General features: G+C 36.6%; 4 protein-coding genes across 7 annotated transcripts; 3 read left to right on the top strand and 1 right to left on the bottom strand.

The window, feature by feature from the left end:
- Positions 1-2,383: 2,383 nt before the first annotated feature.
- On the top strand, positions 2,384-4,837 carry LOC113659344 (complement component C1q receptor). Its single transcript, XM_027172048.2, has one exon. It carries the CDS (start codon positions 2,511-2,513, stop codon positions 4,140-4,142), a length of 1,632 nt encoding a protein of 543 aa, XP_027027849.2. The 5' UTR covers positions 2,384-2,510; the 3' UTR covers positions 4,143-4,837.
- A 5,042-nt stretch (positions 4,838-9,879) lies between these two features.
- On the top strand, positions 9,880-12,288 carry LOC113659697 (fibrillin-1). The gene has a single exon (XM_027172660.2). It carries the CDS (start codon positions 9,971-9,973, stop codon positions 10,916-10,918), a length of 948 nt encoding a protein of 315 aa, XP_027028461.1. The 5' UTR covers positions 9,880-9,970; the 3' UTR covers positions 10,919-12,288.
- On the top strand, positions 10,407-18,918 carry susd4 (sushi domain containing 4). 4 transcript variants are annotated; one of them, XM_027172658.1, is made up of 9 exons: positions 10,407-10,544; positions 14,756-14,917; positions 15,271-15,474; positions 16,182-16,355; positions 16,597-16,785; positions 17,052-17,243; positions 17,580-17,724; positions 17,911-18,296; positions 18,405-18,918. In XM_027172658.1, the coding sequence occupies exons 2-9, from the start codon at positions 14,800-14,802 to the stop codon at positions 18,440-18,442; spliced, it is 1,446 nt and encodes a 481-aa protein (XP_027028459.1). In that variant the 5' UTR covers positions 10,407-10,544; positions 14,756-14,799; the 3' UTR covers positions 18,443-18,918. The 4 variants fall into 4 exon arrangements, with proteins under 4 accessions (XP_027028459.1, XP_027028460.1, XP_027028457.1 ...); XM_027172659.2 differs by lacking the exon at positions 10,407-10,544 and adding an exon at positions 12,433-14,379 and having other exon boundaries at positions 15,274-15,474; XM_027172656.2 differs by lacking the exon at positions 10,407-10,544 and adding an exon at positions 12,658-14,379.
- Positions 18,919-22,371: 3,453 nt separating this feature from the next.
- Positions 22,372-27,168, bottom strand: marc1 (mitochondrial amidoxime reducing component 1). The gene is made up of 7 exons (XM_027172901.2): positions 26,816-27,168; positions 25,214-25,384; positions 24,830-24,989; positions 24,293-24,433; positions 23,830-23,891; positions 23,259-23,330; positions 22,372-22,943 (listed from the first exon to the last, which is right to left on the bottom strand). Exons 1-7 carry the CDS (start codon positions 27,061-27,063, stop codon positions 22,829-22,831), a joined length of 969 nt encoding a protein of 322 aa, XP_027028702.1. The 5' UTR covers positions 27,064-27,168; the 3' UTR covers positions 22,372-22,828.
- Positions 27,169-27,240: the final 72 nt, after the last annotated feature.

Genomic DNA, 27,240 nt, shown 5'->3' with positions numbered 1-27,240 from the left:
CACACACACACACACACATATATATATATATATATATATATATATATATATATATATATATATATGAATACAATAACCGTGACATACACAAAAACCTATGTATGAGATATTCATCTATATTAATACCTATATTAATCACATCTCTACATATAAAATGATACTCTATCACCTATGGTATAGGAGTTCTGATTTAGAATATAATTATGACATGAGTTTATGATCATAGGTTAGGATTATGGGTTTTGATTAAAATAACCTTCTGGTTCAGAATCAACTGGATCATATATTAGTGGTATTTGACTTATGATTACGTTTTGTTTGATTAGTATAATTGTACTGCACTATTACTAAGCTAAGCTTTTGCTGCATTTTATAATATTGTTTTGCATATATGTGGAGGTCTGTTTATGCTTACTCCTTAAGTTTGCTAGACTTATGATCTCAGTCTGTCTTGTTTGTCAATAAACCCAATAAACCACTTTATCTCTGTTAATACTTGTCTCAAGTGTCTATTATATATATATATATATCATAAAACTCATATAGCTCAACACTATTACAACATCTGACCTACCCCCATCTGTCCTACGACATCAATTGTAATAGTTCATATAATAAGAGCACATATCCAGATTTTTCCCAACACAGTGGCAGCCTGGTGGACATGGGAATCAAACTCACAACCTTCCAATTGGTAGTCCAGCACTTTAACCATTGGGATACTACATCTCCATATCCCTTCTTTACCACAGCCAATGATTACTTATTTTATATTTATTTTAAAATAATGCTACTTGCAACTGTTTACATATTATTGTAATATTGTGGATTGTCCATGACCCACGTTAATTGCTGTTATCACATAAGTTATTGCAGAACATTTCCTAACCATCTGCTCTTTTAAAGTTCCAAAATTCAGCTTTTCATATTACTGCAAAACACAAAAGCACAAAGCCAACTGTTCTTCTTATGCGAATTTTAAATAAATGCCTCCTTCAAGAAAACTTTAACAATGCAATAAGTCACAGAAATGTGTTTTAAAAATCTGTTTATTATTAACTTTAGATTCGTGCATCCTTTGCACAATTCTAACAATTTTAACTAACCATTTTAAGAAATTTCAATCCATTTTTGTGAAAACATCTTTCTAAACAATTCCCACAAAAACTGTATATCATACAGGACAACCAGTTTATAATAGTATAGCATGTGGAGCACATGGAAGAAATGTGGCTCCCCAAGGAAAGGTGAAAATATTCAGGAAGGGTGGATGACCTCACTTACAGTTTGCTATTCAACAAAACAGCAAACAATATTCCCAGTAAAGGATATTACCAGAAGTTAATGAGAAGTGTAATAACAGTTATTATAAATAATGTGGTTATGAGTAAGTGAATAAATATTCTTCAAAAGGTGAATGAGCTACTTGACAAATATTACTAATGAGACAAATAATTTACATAAAACACCACACCATATAATACATTCATATCCAAAGAACAGTGGGTTTTCTATATCTTAAATATATAAACAATAATATATGGTAAGAAGCATTGTTTTATGGTAAAAATGTGAGGAAGTGTTGCTATAACAAAATCAATGCTTTTAATGCACAGACTGTTTCCTGCCATTGAAATGGTAGTTTAGGCCTGTCTCTCTTTTCAAACACAGGATGTGGCCCCTGCATGGTCAGATTTATGTGCAGAAAATTAGCAGTATAAACAAGTAGATAATAAATGCAAAATGTATTTGTGTATTTTTTGCATTTTGTTCTAAAATACAGCAAACATTATGACTACCACACCAGCTCAGAGACTGCATCTGTCCTTTCATAGGGGGACACGATGTGAAGTATTTATGAGCTCCAGTCCACTAATTTGATTTGGATGCGCCAAGATTGCTTATAATTAGTGTAACTTAACTGGGATATTTCACTGTTTGTATTAATTTGCTTGTCTGTGTTCACACATATATTTCCAATTCTGGCAACATTCCCAATGTAAATGCTACTACAGTCAATGTTAATCCATTAATTAATCCATTCCTAATTATTCCATTCCTTCATAGTATTCATTCTAAAAAATAAACCATTTATTAGAACTGTAAATACAATACTTGTATTGGTAAATTAAGCACAAAGAACATTTAAAAAAACTAGTTCTTATAAGTTCTGCAAATGTGAAGTTCACTTAGAAACCTTAAATTTACCAAAATTTTATTTCCAAACAACTTGATAAACTTGGTTTCAAACTCATTTGCTTTCCGCATAGATACCATCTGGAGTCCCAAAAAAGTTTGGCCATATGGGCAATTGTTTAAACTTCCGGACAGGAAGATGCTTTGAGAAAAGACAAAAGAAGTGTGTTGCTAAATATTATTTCCGCTTAGGAATATTCTCTAAACAGGATGAGTCTGTTTGAATAAGGCATTTCACGGCTGAGCTGTTAAAGGGGCCTACAAACAGTATCTAGTCTGGTACATAAACTGGGTATATATGCTTTAAATCGAAGATGCTCTGCGCCCTGTTAGCGGTCCTCTGCGTTCTGCTGGATACTGAAAGTGCGCATTGTGCCATCAGCAAGTGCACAGCCAACGCGTGTTTCAGTCTCCACACAGAAAAGGTAGAGTTTCAAAGAGCCGTCGCCAATTGCTACGACAACGGCGGATACTTGATCACAGTAAGAGAGAAAAATGATTTGGAAGTATTGAAGTCACTTCTCGCGTTAGCCGGGAAGCGTCCAGGGCTTGAAAAAGTCTGGATAGGACTGAAGCTTTCTAAAGGGAGCTGTGTGCTCAGTGACGAGGTTCTGCACGGCTTCAGGTGGATCTCTGGCGCGCCGGATTCCTACTATTCTAACTGGATAAAGGAACCAATGAGCACTTGTACTGAAGAGCGCTGCGTTTCGCTCTCTACTTCAACCAAGGATCTTAAATGGAGCGATGGATCTTGTAAAGCGCACGGACATTATATGTGTGTGTATTATTTCAGGGGCATGTGCAAACCTTTGTTATTTGCAGGACCAGGAGAGGTTAATTACACAGTTCCATTTTTAAACGTGCCAATTAAACAAGATGGCAATTTGGATATGTTTCCTCATGCAACAAACGCTGAGATAACTTGTGCTTATGACAGTGATATGAAAATTTCCTCGATATGTGAAGAAAAAGGGGCTCATTTTGTCTGGGAAAAGCCCGGACCATTTTGCGCCTCGGATCTGCGAGATTGCAAGAACAGAAACGGGGGATGCGATCAGCTTTGCTTCGAGGATAAAACCGGAGTGCGTTGTGAATGTAAGAAGGACTATTACCTCGGCGACGATAAAGTAACATGTTTCCTTAAAGACCCCTGCCGCAATTCACCTTGCGAACACGAATGCACGCCAAATCCGATCGGGTTCGTATGCACGTGTCTTGACGGCTTTGATCTTTCCAAAGACAACGTCAGCTGCGGTGATGTTGACGAATGTACCCAGGACATTTGTAACGGTCATATATGTCACAATAAACAAGGGGGTTATGAATGTGAATGCAAGAAAGGCTTTAAGGAAGTTAATGGTATGTGCCAGGACATAGACGAATGCGCAGAATCGGTGTGCGCACATCGCGCAAAGTGTCTCAATTCCGAGGGTTCGTTCTCGTGCTACTGCTCTCCTGGCTTTAGAAAGTATGAAGATCAGTGTGTAGATGTGGACGAATGTCTGAGTCGGCCCTGTGAAGGTATATGCAGCAATACGGACGGCAGCTACACGTGTTCTTGTAGCCCAGGCTTCCGCTTAGCTAAGAACGGCATCAGCTGTGTTCCAGACCAAACGCGCACACGTCATTCCGAAATATTGTTAACTACAAGATTTGATCAGCTGGGAATAACCACCGTCACGCCACGTTTAACCGACACAACTGCGGAATCGCATAAAAGCGTGCGCAAAGATGGCTCAGTTGTCGGTTCTTGGATATTGGTGTATGCCTTGAGCTCGATAATCCCCTTAGTCCTCCTGATTACACTCACTGTGGTTATTGTTATTCACCGTTGGAATCGCTCACGCAAAGACGCTAAGAAGAAAAGCGCCACTGCAGACAGCTACTGCTGGGTATCTTCTGGATACACAAATCACTTAGAAATGCAGAGGAACAGAATCTACTGACAGCGCTAAACTTATTATAATGTATAATGGACAACATTAGACCAGAAAAAACTTCACTGTTGTTTTGATTTTGCTTTTCACACTGTCACTTGTACTTTGAATTCTTTGTGTGTGTGTATGTGTATATATATATATATATATATATATATATATATATATATATATATATATATATATATATATATATATATATATTAATCAATAAGACTTGACATTTGATACAAGATATTCTTAATGTCTCAATGAACTAAATCAGACCAACTCGCCTTTCATGAATAACGCTTTATAACCTGTTATGGCCTAATGATTTTTAAAATGATGCTTGTAAATGTATAAACGTACTCTCTCTCTCTCTCTCTCTCTCTCTCTCTCACACACACACACACACACACACACACACACACACACACACACACACACACACAGAGAGAGAGAGAGAGAGAGAGAGAGAGAGAGAGAGAGAGAGAGAGAGAGAGAGAGAGAGAGAGAGAGAGAGAGAGAAATGACCCCTAGTGGTTCTCTAGGGACCTTTCACAACAGGGAACAGGGAGGGATAGTTATCATTAGCGACGAAGTTATGGCGAATTCAGAGAAACAGGAAATGTCTAATATTTAAAGCAAAAAATGTCTTATTGTGATGACACGCGGTATGTTCGGCCAACGATTCCGATCGCATCGATGTGCCTATTGTGAGTCCTGGGTATAGCGCCACCAACAGGCGCCAGGAAGTCTGTCAGTCACAACAGTTGCATGCAATGAACTTTTATATACTCCTCCTAGGGAATTCATGCGATTGACATCAAACGTGGTGAACATGATGCTGAGACATTGCACTTGCTAAATTCCGAAGGGATTTTTGATATCTCAAACGGTGCTGCCATGGCGAGGCGACTAATTATGACGAATTCAGAGAAACAGGTAGAGTCTTGTATCTAAAGCAAAAAATGTCTTATTGTGATGACACGCGGTGTGTATGTTCGGCCAAGGATTCTGAACGCATCGATGTGCCTATTGTGAATCTCGGACATAGCGCCACCAACAGGCGACAGGAAGTGTGTCAGTCACAACAGTTGCATGTGGTGAACTTTTAAATACCCCTCCTAGGACATTCATGCAGTTTACACCAAACGTGGTGAACATGATGCTGAGACATTGCACTTGCTAAATTCTGAAGGGATTTTTGATATCTCAAACGGTGCTGTTTTGGCGAGGCAACTAAGTTATGGCGGATTCAAAGAAACAAAAAGTGTCTAATTTCTAAAGCAAAAAATGTCTTTTTGGGATTATTCGCCGTGTGTATGTTCGGCCAAGGATTCCGATCGCATCGATGTGCTTATTATGAGTCCCGGGTATAGCGCCACCAACAGGCCCCAGTCACAAAGGTGGATTTTTTCACAGTTGCATGCAATGAACTTTTAAATACTCCTCCTAGAGGATTCATGCGATTGAATCTAATGCGAAATTGCGAACGGATTTTTGATATCTCAAACACCGTTGCCATGGCATCGTGTCAAAGTTTACTTTTATTTCAGGCATATTTAAGGCTCTTGGCATGCTTAGATTAACTTGAAATTTGACACACACATCACATTTGTCGGCTGTTAAGTGTGGACAAAAAGGTCAGACAAAGGTGTGTCTCTTAAGTGGCTCACTAGCGCCCCCGTTTGTCTAAAATGTGGGGTTTCATTTACCTACAGTCCCCAAATGGGTCAGTAACAACATAAAATAGTCCACTGATATTTACCAACTTCATGCACTTTCCCACCGTGCATTGTTTTCTGGGAGGCACCGTATAGCGATAAAAAAACGCGTGAGGGACCGCCATCGCTGCTTGCAGCTATATTTTTAATTGAGTTTGCTATAGACTAGCCTACCATCCACTTTAATTAAGGTTATAAAGTTATACACTCTTTAAAATCATTCAGTGGAGTTTTAGTTTACTTAACGACTCTACCTTAAACTTGTTTTTAATACACATTTACTCATTTCTAAGGTTTTCTATAGACATTTTAGGTATTCCCACAGAGCAAAAATTGAGTTCTTGATGAATCTTGTGATTATTGAAGCTGTAGTTTATTATTGAATGTTATAGTTTAGAAGCTTAACTGGCCAATCACAGTAATTAAATGGGTTTCACATTATACAACTCACAACATCGTTAAACCATCTTAAAGAATGGTTACTCACACCATCCTAAAGGAAGATCCATAACCTGTAAACAAATATATATGGCAGCTCAATTCTAAAAATTGTTTAAAAAAAGAAAAAAGAAAGAAATTCTAAGATACTATGTTTCTGTTTGTCTATGAAAGTCTATGTTTGAAAACATTGTAACAAGTTGAGGTTAAATTGTGTTAAGTTCAGCAATCAACAATCTGTAATGGGTCAAAGCAATGTGCTTAATAGTTAATAAATTAATACTGAAACAAATCTGAGTCTTAATAATAAACGGACTTTGATTTTGTTTTCTGCTTTTGTCTAATCTGTTGGAGTTCATGTTTTATTTACAGTATATAAACTTTTCAAATGTTTATATTAGTGATGAACATTGGAGTTGCCACTATAATTATATCAGTTATTCATGAGCCATATACTTTTTACGTTACAGAATGGCTGTATCACTATTTTTCGTTTTAATGTATGAATATATAAATAGGGCACATGTGTTACTATTAGTTGCGTTATTGATCAGTAACAAACTGCCACCAACTAATCTTCATTGCACAATAAAATCTTTTGTTACCTTTGAATTTTAAGGTAGAGTGGTAAAATAATTTAGGTCATTTTTTAAAATATACTTGAGCCAAACAACAATTAAAAGTATAAAAGTAATCAAAATACTGTATCAAAAATGTAAACACTGTGTTGAGTTGATCTACACTCATAACCCAAGATTTTTGGAGCAGGGAATAAAATAACAAAATTCAACTCAAAAGCCCGGCACAGTTATTCATGTTATAGACATCAAAGACACATTGTCTGCACTTCCACTTTTCTTTGGTATAAAAATATTCTTTGTTTGGATTTCCGATTATTTTCTATAAGACAAGGCAGCTTCTGATCAGTGGGTGTTGGTCTTATGACTGTATTCTAAGGAAAGGTGGAGCCACATATGACATGTTGAGGAGGGGTTTCCTTCTTTTTTCAAGGTTTATTATGGTGCCTAAAGTTCTGTACCTCAGCATTTCAGCTCACACTTGAGACCAGTCTCTATACAATAAGTTTGCTAGAGAATGGATTCCTACACAGCAGTCATCTTGTTTATCATTTTAATCTCCTTTCATGTGGGACAGACACTACGCTGTGTATACAAAGAAGATGTAAGAACTTGCACATGTGTTCATGAAATGCAAGCCAACTTCAGAGCAGCCCAAAAGATCTGCATGGAAAATGGAGGTAAATTACTAACCCCATCGAGTAAAAGTATCGACAGCTTGCTTTTCAACAAAGATGGGCATTTCTGGATTGGAACAGAAGGTAATTGTTTAAGCAGAAACAGGAATTCTCTAGGTGATTCTGTGACTCTAAACAGAGGAAGCGAAGATGTGACGTGTTCCTCAAGGTGCATGCTGGTTTCTAGTAACAGGAATTTAACTGAGCGCTCATGCGAGGAACAAGCTGACGGATTTATGTGTGACGGCGTTCAGTGGGAAAACTGCTGGGAGAATAGACCATCTGAAGTGCAAATTCTGAAAAACGAGAGTTGTCTATTGAGTCCCTGTGAACACCGTTGTACAGTGGTTCCTGGTGGTTACATGTGTTCCTGCTTTCCGGTGTCCAGGATAACCAGGGAATATCCTGAACGTTGTGAGTACTTTTGTGACTCTGAATCCTGCCCACGTTGCCCCAAGTGCAAGTGTAATAAAGGCTTCCTCAAAGATGAGACACGTTGCACAGATTTAGATGAGTGCATGACGAATTACCACAACTGTGAACAACAATGCATTAACACATTCGGAAGTTACAAGTGTTCTTGTTCTGAAGAGTTCAAGCTGGTAAACAAATCAAAATGTGTTGGTCTTATGTATGATACTCCAATAACTGGCACACTTGTTACACCTTCTGTAAACACATCAAGTCATGCAGCTTTTGCGACTCCAGTGGAGTATATAGGTCTTATACTGTTTATCCTTCTGGCCATACCTGCTGTGGTAGGACGTCTGTATTATTTACGAAAAAACAAATCTGATTTACTTCTAAAAGACAACGATGCTCCAGAAGAAATCACAGTTCAAGAAGCACAGTTACAGCTGTAAAACTTCTTCTTGTATTCAAGACCTCTAATAATTTCTTGCAAGACATTTGATTTTTAGCTCATTTAAATTATGTATTGATGTAATATTATTGTTTTATTGTTTTATAATTGCATTATTATATCTGTTACATTTATGAGCTCATATCAGTGTAAACAGTTATTGCTAAAAATGGTGGTAAGATTAAAACTATTTACATACCTATTTATATACCAGATTTCTGTAGTCTGAATGATTCTGCTGTGTTAACAAAAATGTGTGGTAATATTTCTGTCATCGTGAAAGGACTAATGATGGACATTGCTGTATACCAAAGTGCCCAGATATCATATTTAAGTTACAGTAAAACACACTTTATTGGAAAATGAAGCCAAAGTCACCCATATGATTTAACAATGTTCAAAAGTGGCATATATTATGTGTACTTAATTATCAAACTACTTGGGTATGAAAACAAATTGCAGGAGGATCCAGGATGCCACTGTTATCCCAACAATAATGTGTTTTTATATTAGTAGAACTGTACCCAATAAAGACACACATTATATGTATTTCTGTGTACCATTCAATGTAAACAATTTAGAAATTTCCTCTTATATTTTTGCTGTATCAAGGTTTAATTAAACACACTGGTGGTGACTTTATATAAAATCCTGAATTACACCAGACATTGAAGCAAGAAGGGAATAACTGAAACTACTTGCACCATATTCATACCATGACATCAGTGTGAGATTATCATAACTATTTTAATGTTAGTTAACCTTGTTCTATGAATATTTACTGAAGTTAGTATAAGACTTACTTAAAAAAACAACCTTGATTTTGTGATTTTTTTCCACATTTTGTTAAATATTGTGGATCTTGTGAAACTGTTGCATTGCCTTATGTACTGCGTGTTCGAGTGGTAACAATAGACAGATACTGGTAGCTGACAGACCTGGTGTAACTAGTCAGGATTTCCAACATTTTTATGTCACAAGATATGTACAGATTTTGAGTCAGTCACTGATTTCAAACCACCACAGATGTTGCTGATCTTCCAAAATTGCATGCTTTAGGGAAGCAGTAAGCTAGCTGACAGGGGTGTCAGTTTAGTATGTCTTCCGATTATGTTGTTTTATATGAAAAAATTTAATTTTAAAAATAGAATTCAGCAGACATGTTAACTGGAGTCTATAAGCTAATATAAACAATGTTAGATGTTGGACTTTCAGTTCTAGTGTTAAACTAAACACTCCTACAGTACCAAAAATATTTTGGCTGATCACCTATATTTGGGGTGAGAGGAAAACCTGTGTAAAAATTCTCACACCAGTCCATAATGAAATGCAAACATTAAAATAAATAAAAATATGTCTTTATTCTGGAATCAGTATGTTTGTGTGCTGTGGCTACCGAACAGTGACTGTATTCCACAGAGGAAAGACTGAGCCAGAAATGACACAAATACATGTAGGAGGGGTTTCCTTCCTCTGTTGACAATCCTTTAGGCACTAAAGTGCTTGAAGTTGTCCATATCAGCATTTCGGCTCACACTTGTGACCAGTCTCTACACAATAAGTTTGCTAGAGAATGGATTCCTACACAGCAGTCATCTTGTTTATTATTTTAATCTCCTTTCATGTGGGACAGACACTACGCTGTGCATACAAAGAAGATGTAAGAACTTGCACATGCGTTCATGAAATGCAAGCCAACTTCAGAGCAGCCCAAAAGATCTGCATGGAAAATGGAGGTAAATTACTAACCCCATCGAGTAAAAGTATCAACAGCTTGCTTTTCAACAAAGATGGGCATTTCTGGATTGGAACAGAAGGTAATTGTTTAAGCAGAAACAGGAATTCTCGAGGTGATTCTGTGACTCTAAACAGAGGAAGCGAAGATGCGACGTGTTCCTCAAGGTGCATGCTGGTTTCTAGTAACAGGAATTTAACTGAGCGCTCATGTGAGGAACAAGCTGACGGATTTATGTGTGACGGTGTTCAGTGGGAAAACTGCTGGGAGAATACACCATCCGAAGTGCAAATTCTGAATAACAAAGACTGTCTACTCGGTCCCTGTGAACACTATTGTAAAAAGGTTCCCGGAGGCCACATGTGTTCCTGTAATCCAAATTTCAGGCCAAAGAGGAAATATCCTGAACGTTGTGAGTACTACTGCAACTCTGACACCTGCCCAATGCTAAGCGATATGTATGATTGCCCTGAAGGCTTCATCAAAGATGAGACAAATTGCACAGATTTAGACGAGTGCAGGTCTAATCACCACAACTGTGAACAACAATGCATTAACACATTCGGAAGTTACAAGTGTTCTTGTTCTGAAGGGTCCAAGCTGGTAAACAAATCAAAATGTGTTCGTCTTATGAGTAATACTCCAATAACTGGCACGCTTGTTACACCTTCTGTAAATTACACAAGAAATCATGCAGCTTTTGCGACTCCAGTGGAGTATATAGGTCTTATCTATATAGGTCTTATATATATTGTCACCTTTATGCACAAAAAAGTCCCAGCCTGATTTTCTTTAACTGGTAAAGAAATTCAAAAAAGTTTATACATAAATTCCAGATATTATTAGTCTGAATGATTCTGAAGTAATAACAAAAATGTGTGTTTATATTGCATTTATAATGAAAGAACCTATGATGGGCATTGTACCCAGATATCATATTTTAGGATGAGTAAAAGATACTTTATTGAGAAACATATAAACCTAATAGTTATTATATTTTTTGTGTACTTACCTATCAAAAATAATTTGACCTGACTGTGTAAGAGTTCAGGAGAGAGGTGGCAATGCAACATCCTCCTATACTCTCAGCACCAATGGAGGGGCACATGAATGCCTCAGCCCATCCGGATATCACTGCCAACCACATTTATCACCCCCTAAAGAATTTCCACCTTGATAGTGCCCCATGTTGCACAGAACAAAAAACTAGTTCCACAGACATTTAAATTCAAACTACTTCAATGGCGACAAAGTGTTATAGTTGTTCATACAGCAAAGAGTACTTCTAACCCAGATCAAGGAAAAAGCAGAAACGAGAACGTGTGTGTGAGATTGTGTGTGTGAGATTGTGTGTGTGTGTGTGTGTGTGTGTGTGTGTGTGTGTGTGTGTGTGTGTGTGTGTGTGTGTGTGTGTGTGTATAAAATCAGAATTTAATTTAAAATCTGAAATACTATATATCTATATCTGTCCACTAACACAACTCATTTTGACTCAAATTTGTCACAAGAAAGGTGTTTGTGTTTTAATGCCTTTATATTTACTCTCTTAAGGTGAAAGCCAGCGACATTTAATCTCTATTTAAATGACCTGAGATATCTGACTTACTGACATGTTAATCTGGACTCCAGCATTAATATACATAAAGTTTTTTCCATCAATGTTTTATTTAAGTCTATATTCACACATACAATATATGTTATATATGTGCTTAAGCATGCTGTGGGTCTGTTAATAGTTAATAGCTTTGTTAGGACTTTACTTGTCTTCAAACACAATCCTTTCAGTTTCACCAGATCGCACAAGCCTCATATTAGATTAAACACAAGTAATCAGTTTTGCATGTGACTTTATGCATACTGCAAATATTTAAGTGAATTCAAGTGTTTTTTTGTTTTGTTTTGTTTTTTGTCTGAGCTTTGTTTCCAGTAATAAAACACCACCTCACATAACACCGCTGAATAACAATACTGAAAACTTCAGGGTTTCAAATCTGAAGGGAAAAATGTGTGGGTTTCTCTTTTGTCATATTTTATTCAATTATTCAGGTATTGGTTTAAGTCATTTTTACTCTAGAACAAAACACATTGTAAAATTTGTGAAATATTAATTGACAGTATTGGATTTTAACAGAAATAAAACTAAAAAAATAGCTACATTCAGTTTGTTACATCTGTGTCAAAAACCCAATCACTTTGAATCAATTAGTCACTAATTTCAATCCAATATAATTTGTCAGATTATGGCACTTAGATCCACATTTAAAGAGGCATCTTTGGTTAAGTGTTAATAAAGGCGTTTGTGAAAACATTTTTAAATAATAGTTTTTTTTAAATAATAATACAAAATAAGCTAGATATGCTTAGTTAATGAAAATAGTTTACATTAGCAGGGGTTCATAAAGTTATTTTACAACCAGGGACCTTTTAAGTATACTATCTCTACTATAATTGAAAATGGTTTTGAAATTTGGAACATCTTGAAAATTCTTAAATTATACATACACTGTATTTAATAAAAATTATTTTTATTAAAATATATCAGTCTGGAAGTCATTACAATGGCATTTCTAATGAACTACAGTGACTGATTTTCTCTAAATGGCGAAACCTTGAACAGCAGTGAACCAAAAATTCTTTCAAAAGCATATGAACAACATAACCAGCAAGTCACAAAAAACAGATAAACATCTAAGGAACTGCAGGCCACACTAGTCCAGATATTAACTACAGGAGAACTTCACAGATTGGGAACAACATCTCTAGTACCACCATACTGAGCACTGGGGCCCATCGAGGCTATCTGCTCAGCAAGAAAAATAAGTCAGCACACAGAGAGGAGGTGAACAGTGTATTCTCTAAATATTGACAAAACAAAAGAGATGATTGTTGACTTCAGGAGAGCACAGTGTGACCATTCTCTTCTGAATATTAATATATCCTCTGAGAAGATTGTCAAGAGCACCAAATTCCTCTGTGTTAACCTGGTGGAAAACCTCTTGGTCACTCAACACCAGCTCCATCACCATGAAAGTCCAGCACCTTCTCTACCTCTTACGTAGTATGAGGAAAGCCCATCTAGAGCAACCTGAGCAGATGCATCACTGTCTGGTTTGGGAGTTGCACGCATTCAGTATACAACTATGTTTAAAGATCCACTCATATAAGCACAGTTTACATGCTGTTTTGGCACACCACAATCCTTTGCTGCCACCAACCGATGTTATTATATGTGTATATATATTTACAAGAACCCTCTATTGTTTACAATTCTCTTATTTTTCACAGATGCTCAATTACAGAATGTATACTGGTAAGCACTATCTGTCCTGTAGTGTTTTGTCTTGCATTTCCTTGCACACAATACACTTTATGTTTTGTTTCATGTAGCACCATAGTCCTGGAAAAGCATTGTTTCATTTCATGTTCAAGCCCTGGAGCCCATTGAGACTCTGTGGACCTTAAATGAATAAATCTTGCTCAAAAGCCTTCACACTTTACTGCATTATACATGTTTCTATTAAAGGTGAGACTGTTTATTGATTTTAGTGGACTACTGAAAAATCCTTGCTTACTTCATGTTCTCATGTACAGTATGACGTTATAAAAGTATTCAGTGTGACAAATGTGCAAAATTAGAGGAAATCGGGAGGGGGCAAATACCTTTAACGTCAATGTACGCATCATAAAATATGTGGAAATAGTCACAATTTTCCAGCCTTACTAAAAACTAGACAAAGCATTTGGCATTTTTCATATTTCCTTTTTTTTATGTCAGCTTCCTTTTCTTTTTTTTTCTTTTTTTTTTGATGCTGAACACACTTCCTCACATCAGTGATGTCACATCAACTATTTGATTTCTATCAAGCATTTTCTGCAAGGGCTTTTTTAAAATTCCTTTTCACATTGACTCATCAGGCCAGAGAATAAATGTTGTTAAATGAACCTGTTCCTATTTCCCTTATGTCCCAAAATAACAGAATTAGTTATACATAAAAACTCGTCTGAGATTTTATATGCCATGTGAATGGCATGTACTTTGACCCGTACAATACAGTAACTCATGCCCTCGTCACGAGGAAGTGTCACCTTTACGCACAAAAAAGTCCCAACCTGATTTTCTTTAACTGGTAAAGAAATTCAAAAAGTACATTCAAGGGCACATCATTGTACAGATTGAATATTTCATCTATAATTATAAACTAGAGTGAAAGTGATCAGGGCACTAAATTGAAGCATGCCAGTTTTGGGTAAGTGCACTTTTTTTCTTTTTTCTTTTTTCTTTTAATGAAGAAGCCTCTACGTGTAATTTCTTGACTCTGCGCTTCATCCTGTCTCCGCAAGCTGACGCGTTTTTCATCACAGACTATGCAACGGCTAATGAGAAGAAAAACAGCACAACGCGCCGTACAGGCTTGAGCGAGATGAATCCGAAAATGCCATTTAAATGTATTATGCGGAATCGCTATACAAGCCCTTTGCCACTTAAGGCGTACTATGGCGCTTTGCCTGCTGTCTTTCTGTGCTATGGAAAGGCAATGCTATAACGGGCTGATATATTCGCCGAATCACAGCGGATTTCCGACGTTTCCCCCAGCTTATTGTTCTTATCTTCATCCGTTTCAGAGCACTAAAATATCCGATTCTTCGGATGTGAAAGATGAATCATCATGAAGGTAGACAGAAAGACGTCTCCGTTTGTCCGTATTGCTTTCACCGGCCAGTTTCTTGTGATATTCAGCATCTTTCCTCTTCAGCTGGTCACCGCCTTCCCACAGGCTTCCATAGGTAAAGGCTTTCTACTCTCAATGCAACGCACTTAGCTTTGGACTCAAAAAAGTGCAAGCTGTAAACCTTATACAAGGAGTAATGCTAAAGTGGTGGTAATAATATCATGCATGGACAATACAGAGATTCTTTACATGCAAAGAAATGATTATAGTCGACTAAATGATCAGGCTTGTTTGTCTGCATCATATACTGCTCCTTAGTCATGCAGCGTTTCAGGTTCACCTTTGATCATGATACACCTACGATATTGCAAATAAACAGTAAATACAGTGAAAGGCTATTCAAAAAAGCATATATTACTGTATAAACATGTATACAGTAAATCAGTTGTCTTGTCACTGATTTTTCAGCAGAGCAGTTCTGTAGAGATCCGGGTGTCCCCGAGCATGGAAGCAGAACACCAAGTTCTGGTGTTTTCTTTGAGAATGCTATGGCCAGATTCTCTTGTTTAGGGGGATACAGACTAAAAGGAGTATCAAAGATCACCTGTGTTTTGTTTCATAATGGATCAATGGGATGGAGACCAAGCCTCAAACCAGTGTGCCTTCCTGAAGGTGAGTAAAGGCCAATTAAGTAAATAGAGTTAAAACAATATTAATGATGAGCGTAATATTAATACTAAATTTGCTGTATGTAAGATCCAGCTTAGTTTAAGCAGCTACCAGCTGCAATTTCCACTGTTCTGATTACTTAAATAAACCAATACTTGTTGGTATTTTATCTTCAGCAGGTCAGACAGTGTACAATATTGTATGGCAGTATTTTTGATTAGTTGCCTGATATTTTAGGCTGCATTCTGTGTTGAAAAGTAACATATGTATTGTTCAAACTTCACAGAAAATAACAGTATAAGGTTTAATAAAGTTTTTTTTTTATTTGTGACTTTTTATAGACAGTTAGAACAATAATTTAATTGAATATATTTCTCTGATTACAATTGCACTCAAATTAAAGGAAGTTTTTAATTTCTAGTTTCCAGATTCTTAAAAGTCCAAGGGCCAAGAGCCATTAATGATTTAAGACAAAGTATTTCAGTACTCATTTTTTTTATTTAGCCTCTTATAATTCTACCTATAACTACAAACAACAGGACAGAGTTCATTTTAAATTCTGCTCTGTGTGTGTGTGTGTGTGTGTGTGTGTGTGTGTGTGTGTGTGTGTGTGTGTGTGTGTGTGTGTGTGTGTGTGTGTGTGTGTGTATAAAACATTTAACATTGTAAAGACGTGTTTAATAATCAACACAAATATGTTTTCTTCATAGAATGTCTTCCTCCATATATTGAGGATGCTGTTGTAGCTAATAAGACCTACAGGCCAGGTGATAACCTTATTATCAGATGTTATGAGGGATTTCAAATCCGTTATCCTGACACAGAGAGCATGGAGTCAGTTTGCCAAGAGGATGGAACGTGGGACAATCAGCCCATCTGTCAAGGTATTATGTACTGTAATCTGACTGTAACTGTCTTAAAAAAATGGGAGTCCTATTTTCTACAATTAGGTACTTTGTGACCAGATACATACAGAAGAGAAAGCATGTAGATTTGTATTGTTGTCTATTATAAAATATCTAGGAAAATATAATTTGCCTAACCTAGAAGATGTTTAGATGGAGACTTTAGATTAGTCATATTATGATGTATATCAAGCTTTCCTGGTCTTTGCTCTTGTTCCAGGCTGCCTGCGCCCTTTGATTCCTCCTCATAGTTACATGAACATCTCAGAGACACAGTTCTCCATGCCCATCGGGACAGTAGTACACTACCAGTGTTTTCCAGGTTATAAGCTGGAGGGTGCAGAATTACTGGAATGCATGTATAGCCTCATATGGTCGGATGTGCCACCCAGGTGCCTTGACGTTGAAGGTGACTGAAAAGCCACCATGCTGCTCTATGTTAAACTAAACCCTTATCTCAACATGTTCTAATAGAAGAATTTCATTATTTTATTACTTAATTATTTTGTCTGTATTGTAAATGTCACAGAAGCAATTTTAAAATTGTTTAATAATATGTGCTGTATGGCCATATTTTCCATTATAAGACCCAGTCCAATATAAAGGACCTTGCCACTTATCATTATATTAGATTACTTTCATTACTTACATTCTCCAACCACATCCACTTTACAGCATGTCCCTTACCTCCGATGGTGGAGCATGGAGATTACATATGCCATCCACAACCATGTAACCGCTATATTCATGGGACAGTGGTGGAGTTCTACTGTGATCCTGGCTATTCTCTAATGAATGACTACAAATACATCACCTGTCAATATGGGCAGTGGTTTCCTCAAATGCATATCTACTGTGTCCAAGATGGTAGGTCTTCTGAAATTCTTGAAAAAAAAATATCAGGATTTTCAAATTAATGACTCTTCTAAAAGACAAAACATATCCCTTGTGCTCAAAGTAATAAAACAATACATTTAAAAAGTTGTACCTAAAACCTAATGTTTGTAACTGTAACGTCATTTTTGTATGGGGTTCCCAATTCATGTCTGAGATCTTTCTCATGGGCTAATGGATATGACTCAGTACCTAAAACTTAAAAGGTGCTTTGGATGAGTAGAAAATGTTACAGGAAATATGACATCTAGGAATGTAAGTGAGCGTCAATCATGTGTAAAGACGATTCGCTTGTATTTATTTCCTCAGAAACTTCATGGCCTGGCTTTCAGGAATCTTTACTGCATGCATGGAAACCAGTGGCATTCACTACCTCAAGTGTGCTGTTAGCCCTGTTTCTAGTCATCATAGCAAAGATGTCTCACTGCAAATGCAAGAGCAATCAGAATTCAAGGTACATCATTTACATAATACATGTATTTGTAGAGACTTACAGTACATAAGGTACAAAACACAATGGGGCACATTGTTATAGGAAATGAAGCTTATAGCAGTTGATATAGAAAATTAATTTAGACTAAAACTGATTTGAATATTTAACATGGTATAAATAAAAGTAATGAATACAATCTTTTCCAAGTGAAGAACAAGAAGATGCCAGGGGTCCAAACGTCATAATAGTGGATGGTGTCGCCATTCCTCTACCTTCCTACGAGGAGGCAGTGAGAGGTTCATGCTACCAGCCTCCACATGTGCTTCCCTCTTCTGATCCAGAACCCACACAGAACTCAGTAGAGCATGACCCTCCTTCATATCCAGGACCCACAGAAAGTCAGCATGATGCTCCATTGGACACTGGAGATTCTGAGACATGTGACAGCATTTCAGAGCCATCAGAGTGTCTACAAGCTATGCATCCATCTTCATCACATGATGTTGGGTTGAGCAACGTATCTGAGAAGACCAATGCGATCACGTCCATGGAGGAAACTGCTTCCACAAGTCCCAGCATAGATATTGCTGATGGTAAGTAGGCTTGTCAAAAGATTGTCAAAGATTCCTAATATATTGGAGTCTGAGGGAATGCAATAATTTACTGATAACTCTTAAATGTTTTTTGACTCCTCTGTCTAGAAATTCCTCTTGTGGATGGTGGTGAAGAAGACTTCTGATAACATACAATTTTAGATTTTCTCACTGCTGTATTTAGATCAGCACTTTCAACACTGCATATTGGTTTAAAATTCAATACATTAGCAAGGCAATAAAGGCAATAATAACATTATATGTTTAGTTCCTTTGGCTTGGGCCATGGGGAAAAACTATGCATTTGTAGTTATACCAGTTTGTTTCAGTATAAAATTCACATTGTTGGTCAAATACAGCAGTTACCAAAGGAGAGATCTCATTTTAAAATCTAATTCTACTTTAAATCAGTCAACTGTCTGTCTAGACTTCACAAGATACATAACAGGAGACCATGAAGTATACTGCTTTGAGGTAAATTAAAAATCTGTAAATTCTATTTCAGAGATGACATTGAATTAAATAACCTTATTTAAAATGTATTCAAAACAGAAGATTTCATTAATGTTTGCTGCTTACAAGTAAAAAAAATATATAAAAATTAAACACAATCTTTCTTAAATCTTTTTGTAAGTTGTTTCTTTTGTTTCAGCAAGTCCACAATACATTCAATGCATTCAGTTCTAAAAAAGTTACCTGCTTCTATGTCTCAGAGAACAGCAGCATTTACGTACTGAAATGTACCCAATTAGCAGGTATTCTAATTAACACGTTTCTCCATGTTTTAGGTGAGAACTGCATCAACGATTGCTAATCCTGCTACTATGAAAGTGTAGACTTGACTCAGTAGGATTTTTCTGCCTGAAAGAATCATGGCATTATTATCTGTTTTTCTATTTTTCTATTTTTTTTTTAAGTCAGAGTATATGGCTTTTTAATTTCTTGGGAACATCTATAACTTTAGCATAAATACTTATCTGTTGTGCACCAGTAACACACATCAGATGTTCCACTTACCATAGTTTAATGACTAGTTAACTTAGCAATACCAAACTATTTGCTGAGAAACAAAGTGTGGAGGAGACCTGCAATCCGAAAGAACCATTTACCAGTGTAATAAACATTTAATTTAAATAAATTATGCTCTCGGAACCGGCTTACAAGAGCAAGGTCATTAAAAGTGCCAAATATTAATTTAGCAAGAGAATCATAGCTACCAAACTGAAATACTAGGACTGGAACATAATTGTCCAGCTAGATGGGTTACCAGATCATTACAAACTACAATCCAAAACCCACTAATGTCAGAACATCAGAACAAGTCCCTTACTTTCAAACCTGCTGAAAACTTTCTGGAAAATTTCCTAAAGTATTAAGAAACAGGATTTTTACTCCAGGCCCCAGATTTACAACATGCAGGTTGTCATCCCATTTGTCACCTAAATATTCACCACTGTCAGTTCTTGGCTGAACATATACACCCCCTCCCCATGATCAAAATTGAAGGCAGAAGCTTTATTTTCAGGTTACAGAAGCCTAAAGAAAGATGCAGCTAGACCTGACTATAGGCAGCATGCACTGTGCTTCTACACCTAGACCTTTGCTGAACTCTTACCAGTTTCCAAGAAGCTGTCTCCTGTCTAAACAACTGTTAAAATTACACACTGTTTGACTTAAGCTCTGTCACAAAATGGTTATATACATTAAATCAAAATGACAGTCAATGAACTCCAGAACTGCATACAAGACTAACAGGTCTGTAGATGATGCTATTAATATGGCTCTGCTCTATATTCTTCAGCATCTAAACCATCTTCACTAATTCCCACATTCTATGTTCCTCTCACCACTCAGTCCATTCATTTCCATAATAATATAAAATGTCATTGTGGCTGACCACATTTGGTATCATCTTTTCCTCAGGACTGGTGCTCAACTGCCCCATGTGATCTACGGTGAATTACTAACAGTGAATTACTCACACTTTTCTAATTTCCTGATGACTCAACTGGTGACATCAAATGGTAATTATTCTATGGTCTGAAAAGACGTCAGTCATTTTGTGCCATGTTGTCTAGTAACCAACACCTAGAGATGATTAAACAGAAAACTATGGACATTGTAAATGATTATTTGTTTTAAGGCACACCCCACTCTTTCCTCTGGGAATTCATGGCTCCGTAGTTAGCCCCTGAGCCTCACATATTCCTAGTGACACTCACCAAGCAGGAACTAATTTTTGTGTGGGAGGAAAAAAAAACATACCATAGTTAATAAGAATGCTAAACAGCACATGCGTTTCTGGGACATTTGCATTGTCACAAGCACTGCTTGATCGGTTCTAATCAGCCATCAAAAAACCAGCCATCATATCGTCCATCTGTATCTGTAACAGCTCTACATCTGCTCACTCCAAGCAGAAACAACAACGTAGATCTGGAAAGAAAATACTTTAATTCACCAGCTCCACTCTACTCACAGACCTAGAATATGAAAAAGAGAAGGAAAAATAAGACAACTTCTCTCCCTCAGCCCAGTCCCACTTCAAGCAGTTCCCTTTTCAGAGGAGACTGAACCTGAGAGCCCTAAGCACTTGTTCCACATTCTGTAATCCTCTTGAACAAGGGCCCTTACTACATCCCACCTCTGTAACCTGACTTGACATTTACAGTAGCACTTGCATTTTACAGCTCACTGCACACCAATTATTTATTACCATTGCTGATATTCACTGTACTGTCTATTACTGTATGTAACTTATTGTGCATCGATAATGTATGTTTCAGATTGTATACTATCTATCAACCAATGTCCCATGAAACATAACTAATGTGTATTTGTTTCATCTTTCAACAGCTTTCTTCATTTAATTCCCAGACTATTGACTGCCCCACACACACACACACACACACACACACACACACAAATAGTGCCACCCAGTGGACATTTGTTTATCTCTGGCCCCAGAAAAACAGCAGAAAGGGAAACCTGGATTTGCACAATTTGCACAAACATGCTTCCTATTGACTGATTTTATATTTAGATTTCTTCTGTGTAGATCTTAAAAATCGGTTGTTGAGGTCTGAAATGTTTCGTCCAAAAAGAAAAAAAAATTACCCCAACATTAAAACCTGTTTGTACCCTATAAGCTTTAACAGCTTGACAGCATGACATTGTGTGATATTAGGAACCAAAAAAATATTTTTCCACACGTTAGATCCTGTTTAGCTCACAGAGTCACTAGACATCTTTGAAATATTGCATGTTTTGCTTCATGGCGTGCAAAGTATTTATTGAGATAAGGATGGTTGTAAAAACTTAATGACCCCCACTGGCTTAAGAGACACAGAGAAATGCATGCCAAAGGCTACAGTTCATTACAACAGTAACAACCTAATTGCACATATTTTATAAGCTTCCTGTAGACAGCTTTCCCTCTAGGACAGTGAACAGACTGCGCAGGAAACACTCCTGTTATTTCTGAGATAAAGGGAAAGGCACGGAAAATCTTGCATATCAAACAAAAATATTATTGTAGTTGACAGATATAATGGTATTATTTGGAAATGGTAAGATTTCACACAGCAGCAGTGGCATTTGCTTGAGGCAAAAAAGAAAGAGTCTATCTGCCAGTGCATTATTTACAGAAAGTGTATTTTCTCAGTCCAAATAAGTAAAAAACCTTCCCAGTTCATTGAGGAGAGCTCAACTGATTAGATCAACTATATAGCACTATGGGTTGGATGCAAAAATTATTATTTAGTCTAAGATATCAGCAAAAAAATACAAGAGGGCTATTTGCTAAACAGATTAAATTTATGCAGAGTCTCTGCAAGTCTAGTCAGGTTTTCACAGCTTAGAGACTCCCTTTGGTCTTTATCTCTTTGTTATTCATTCATTTCCTCCTGCTTTGCCTCATGGGATTTGCAGTGACAAGACATAATAATGACATAACTGTAATACACACATTCACACGCATACATGCACATTTGTGTAGAATGAGTCCCTGTGATGATAAGATATAGATTAGATGAATTTTATATACAGACAATATTAATAGTATACACGGTTCACATTAAATTTACAATTAGTGTTTGTTTATTATTAATTACAGTAAAGTGCACAAATTATGTTATTAGCAGCACATCAACATCAAAAGTAATAATATTTTATTTTTCTTATTTTGACATTCATCTACAATTTTAGAATTTGGAGTTGTATTGGCCTGCGTAATATCCCCTATATTTAATATTATAACCATAAAGAACTATGCATTACAACATGTGTCAGGCAAAAACTAATTATAGCTAAATGGCTAATTGTTAGGCTAATAAAGAATAATGATGTTTTTAAACGATGCTTTCATTTTAACATATTAAGGCACATCTCTGTATATCTGCACACGTACATTATACCCAAAAATTTGTGTTGTTTGTAAGCACTAATGACCAATGTAAATTTAGATATTATATAAATATGAATTATATAATTGTTCTGATTTTAGCTTTATGTTTGATCTATTGTGTCATTTCTCAGTAACTAATTCTGTATATGGGATCACCAACATGGAGGATCCCAGTTTTCTTGACTGTGTAGTATTGTCCAAGTATTGGTGCAGTTTTCTGTGCAGGGTCAGTTAGCCGATAACTAGGGACATAAGAGAAAATAAAATTAGACAAGGCGAGATGAAAAAAAAATCTAAATGACCATTAAATGGTAAATTAGAAGAACAAAATGCAACAAAAGATGCTAATATAAGGTTGTTTAGAACAGAAATGGTATAAGCAAGGCTTTTAAAGACTTTGATGGTATAGACTTACTCAGTCAACAGACAATTAAAGTGAAAAAACAGTGTCATCATGAGTTACACAACATATTAACCCAAAAATGTGCTTTGAAAATGTGTAGGTTTATATATCATGCACCTATTGTGTATTCATTGTGATTGGAGAGTTTACATACGTTCTGAGAGTGTCCAGTGGCTCTTTTTTGTTGAATATTCCAGTTTCAGGATCAACTGTGGTGAAAAGACACCTGCACAGTAAAAAAAAAAACACGTAACAGGGTTAACGTTATCACAAACAGCGAAAACGTTATCACAAAACATGCTGCTAGTATGGGAGAACCGATCAGAAATGAACCTAGCATGAATACAAAGCATTTCAGCAGGACACTGTGTGTAAGGGTGATCTGATAAATGCTGTAAATGTACTAAATAAAGCTCACAGGACAAAGAATGGCTACAGTATTGAACACAGAAGCATATTGATTGCTTATAAAATGGTCTTTGCTCATTCACTCATTTGCTCAGTCATCTCAGTTAATGCTTTATCTTGGTCAGTGTTACTGCAGTTGAAAACCATTTTGGATCTAAGTTCATTTAAAAATACTGTTTGTGGGTAAATGCAAATTTATTGAAACTATGGCATGTTTAATTGGTCAAATTTTCTTTGATAGCAGACTGGAGTGGGATTTTTAAGAAAAATATAGTCCTGCATGTATATATTTCTGAATGTATAACGTGTACGAGTACCTTCCACAGCCCATCACTCTCTGCAACTCCACTTGCCCAATCTGTACATGGTCCCATGAGTCCTATATACAGTATAAAAAGCAAATGATAGGTAAAGCCGGATTAATATGGTCTCGTTTGTACAGTACATGCTTTTCATAAGTGTAAAGGATGTGGGGATGTGGTAGTCTAGTGGTTAAGGTGTTAGGCTACCAATCGGAAGGTTGTGAGTTCGATTCCTACGTCCACCAAGCTGCCACTGCTGGGCCCCTGAGCAAGGCCCTTAACCCTCAATTGCTCAGTTGTATAAAAATGAGAAAATGTCTGCTAAATGCTGTAAATGTAAATGTGAAACTGATATCAGGAAATCCTGAAGCTGATAATCTTGGAATAAGGAATACAATATTCTCTAATAACATAATACTGAAAATCTACAGTTGAACACTAACCATTTTTAGTTTAAATGAAAGTAATGGCTTCATACCTCGCTGAAAGGCTCACAGTTGCTGACAACAATGCTGGGCCGGAACTGACAAACAGTGATGCCAGAATCTAGTCTGCCATTCAAATCTTTCAGAGAGGCCTCTGACATCAGCATGATAGGAGCAGCATCTGGATAAGCCACCTAGGCATCCACAACTCAAATAAAGGTAACCAGCACCACAGCTCATATAACCAATAAAGTAGGAATAAATAAAGCCATAAATAAATATTTCATCACTCACAAAATGAGACTGATTTTCAAACAACCTTAAATCAATTACATACAGAGCTTTTTAAAAAGGTTTGTTTTATTTATTTTAAAACCATTACACATAATTATATATATATAAAATGTGTAATGGTTTTAAAATAAATAAAATAAAATACATTTAAAGAGTTAAAATATTACCATATATACTGTATTAAATATACTGAGCAGAACAGTAACACTGGTCATTTAGAATCATAATAACAGGCTCAAGACAGTTTCTATGATTAAAGATTTGCCATCTCCAAATTATACATTCCTAAACCAAACCTTTTCATCCTTGGGAAAGCCTTTCTCTGGAGGTGTTCGGGCTTTCAACTGGGGTTCAAAGTGCACCAAGCGCATGGTCTGGTCTGCTGCCAGATATCGAGTGAGCCAGTTAGAAACCTCATCCCCACAGTCTCTGCCTTCGGTATCTGAACTAAACACCCTAAAAGCAGGTAGTTCAATGTTCTGTAATTGACTGGTTTATCATTAACAGGAAAAACGTGTATAAACACACTCAAGATTTCTTAATAATACACAACCATTTACGACTAAACCCACATTCAGTGAATAAAGTTAAGTTTCCGTTTACTCTTGAATACTGAAAATGTGTCAATTATAACAGTAAATAAAATAGTTTTAATTTACTACATCTGCAATTCTAGCTACCTGCATTTAAAGATGGGATTGTTGGGCTGATGAAGGGGAAACTTGAGCTCCTCCATCTCGGGAGCATTGAGACAAACCTGGCCTCCATCACAAGTCATAGACACAAGAACCAAGCGGGGCTGCTGTCTCCCTGTCACCATGTGTCCATCTTCTGTAATGACCAGCCAGTGACTGCAAGGACACATACAGGATGACAAAGTTGACACAGTGCATCAACAAATCCACACGAGTTTTGATTGTGTAATGTTTTATTTATATAATAATTTTGCTCAGTTTTAATAATTCTGGAAGTAATTCTGGAAAATATATGAAAACATCTCTAATATGCATGAATTTACTGCTCTTATCATTTGGATTTGTTTGCTGCACCATATACCATGCCCCTCAGAATTTCTAGAAGGTTTTTTCTCTGAAAAAATATATGCTGAAAAAATAAACAATATTTTAAATAAATACAAATTCTCATTATTTAAAAACTTCAGTACTTTCCTACACTGGTTTAACCATGTCCTGTCTCCCTGTGGTATGAATATGTACACCTGCAAAATACCTGGGAGTTTGTTAGTATATGCATGATTACATTGGCAGCACCAAGTGTACTGCAAACATGCCTTCTTTCTACAGATCGGTGTGCGTGTGTAACAGCTTTAATCATGCTATTGTTTATTTATACACAACTGTGGTTCCAATATGCATAAAACAGCTATATATTTTTATAAGCAAGCCAAGATTACCAGGCCATGTGAGTTTCTTGATGACATTCAATGTGAACTTAGTGCAATACACTACCATTGTAATGTGACAAAATTCTTAAACTGGTCAGTTACACTGTTCACAAGACCAATTCATCAGATTTGAGATGTGATGATGTTGTGAAGTAAAGATAACCCTCAACTCTGGATATAAAGTACAGCCTATATGTTTCCACATGAAGTTGCAACACTGCATATAGTTAAGATTTACATTTCCATGATTATACGCATGTGCGCATGATTGTATGCATGCATGTATGTATGTTTGTATGCATGTATGTATGTATGCATGCATGCATATATGTATGATTGTAGCTACAGAAAGGAAATATCTAAAACTGTCATGAAGGGGTAACAATAAGAATTCACGTTGTTAAGTTTTATGCTCTCGAACTTTTTATCTTCCAGCTGCAAAATACAAAACCGTACAAAATGTGGACTGAAACAGTGGGACAGTGAACACCAGTTCCATGTGTTTATTTTGTTTATTCCATGTGTTTATGTTATTTTGTTAATTACGTCATGCTTCACAGAATACATCACAGTAGCTCAAAAACTCCGTATTAGAAAGCAGCTAATTCTTTCGTACTCAATTATACTATTCTTACCAAACATGTTAATTAATCTAACATTACTGCAGTTTATACGTAAATAAAGCTTGTGTTGCAAAACTTTGTGTTGCAATTCACTTCATACTTTCATAGATCTGGAGATATGTCCAATAATAATTTTAGTAGAAAGTTAAACGATTGGAAGAAAACTACATCTGTTTAAATGAGTGTATTTTGCACTTTTTGGCTTTGGTTATAGCAGATGCACGACCATTTTAAACTGTTGCCATAAATCTCACCGATCACGAAGATCTCCGCTTTTCAGGCCCATTCTCAGGCACTCGGCTGCAGGGACACACACCGCTTTTCCAGACTTCATGGGGTGAAGCAGCAGCTGTGAAACAACTCCAACATCAGTTAACTTTTTCTGCCTGCGTGTGTATTTGTAGCCGAGCGCGAGTCCGAGCAAAGCCACGGCCGCCCCTGACACGCAAAACGCCACTTTCCTGTTCTGGGCAATTAATTTAACCAGAAAATCCATCTTCATATTTTGAACTAAGCGACAAACGCGAGCAATTACACAGAAAGCGTAGAAATAGCGCAGCAGTGCGCGTGAGTTAAATACAGAGCAGCCAATGAAAATCTTCCCACGCTGAACTCAGCCTACTTTTAAAGGCGCAGGAATTGTTATAAGGAATATTCTAGTATAGAAAACCGATTTAAA

This window comes from Tachysurus fulvidraco, chromosome 12 (assembly GCF_022655615.1).
Source record: "Tachysurus fulvidraco isolate hzauxx_2018 chromosome 12, HZAU_PFXX_2.0, whole genome shotgun sequence".
In the NCBI taxonomy this organism is placed as follows: Eukaryota; Metazoa; Chordata; class Actinopteri; order Siluriformes; family Bagridae; genus Tachysurus; species Tachysurus fulvidraco.
This window is presented reverse-complemented; position numbering and strand designations above follow the sequence as displayed.

What these genes read in the sequence shown, in the direction of transcription:
- LOC113659344 (XM_027172048.2), top strand. Translation starts at nt 2,511, where the DNA reads ATGCTCTGCGCCCTGTTAGCGGTCCTCTGCGTTCTGCTGGATACTGAA.
- LOC113659697 (XM_027172660.2), top strand. Translation starts at nt 9,971, where the DNA reads ATGGATTCCTACACAGCAGTCATCTTGTTTATTATTTTAATCTCCTTT.
- susd4 (XM_027172658.1), top strand. Translation starts at nt 14,800, where the DNA reads ATGAAGGTAGACAGAAAGACGTCTCCGTTTGTCCGTATTGCTTTCACC. An exon ending in AAGAGCAATCAGAATTCAAG is followed by an intron (nt 17,725 to 17,910) that starts GTACATCATTTA and finishes ATCTTTTCCAAG; the next exon opens with TGAAGAACAAGAAGATGCCA. An exon ending in CAGCATAGATATTGCTGATG is followed by an intron (nt 18,297 to 18,404) that starts GTAAGTAGGCTT and finishes TCCTCTGTCTAG; the next exon opens with AAATTCCTCTTGTGGATGGT.
- marc1 (XM_027172901.2), bottom strand. Translation starts at nt 27,063, where the DNA reads ATGAAGATGGATTTTCTGGTTAAATTAATTGCCCAGAACAGGAAAGTG. An exon ending in AATCCCATCTTTAAATGCAG is followed by an intron (nt 24,990 to 25,213) that starts GTAGCTAGAATT and finishes ACCTGCTTTTAG; the next exon opens with GGTGTTTAGTTCAGATACCG. An exon ending in CCACTGGACACTCTCAGAAC is followed by an intron (nt 22,944 to 23,258) that starts GTATGTAAACTC and finishes TTATGTCCCTAG; the next exon opens with TTATCGGCTAACTGACCCTG.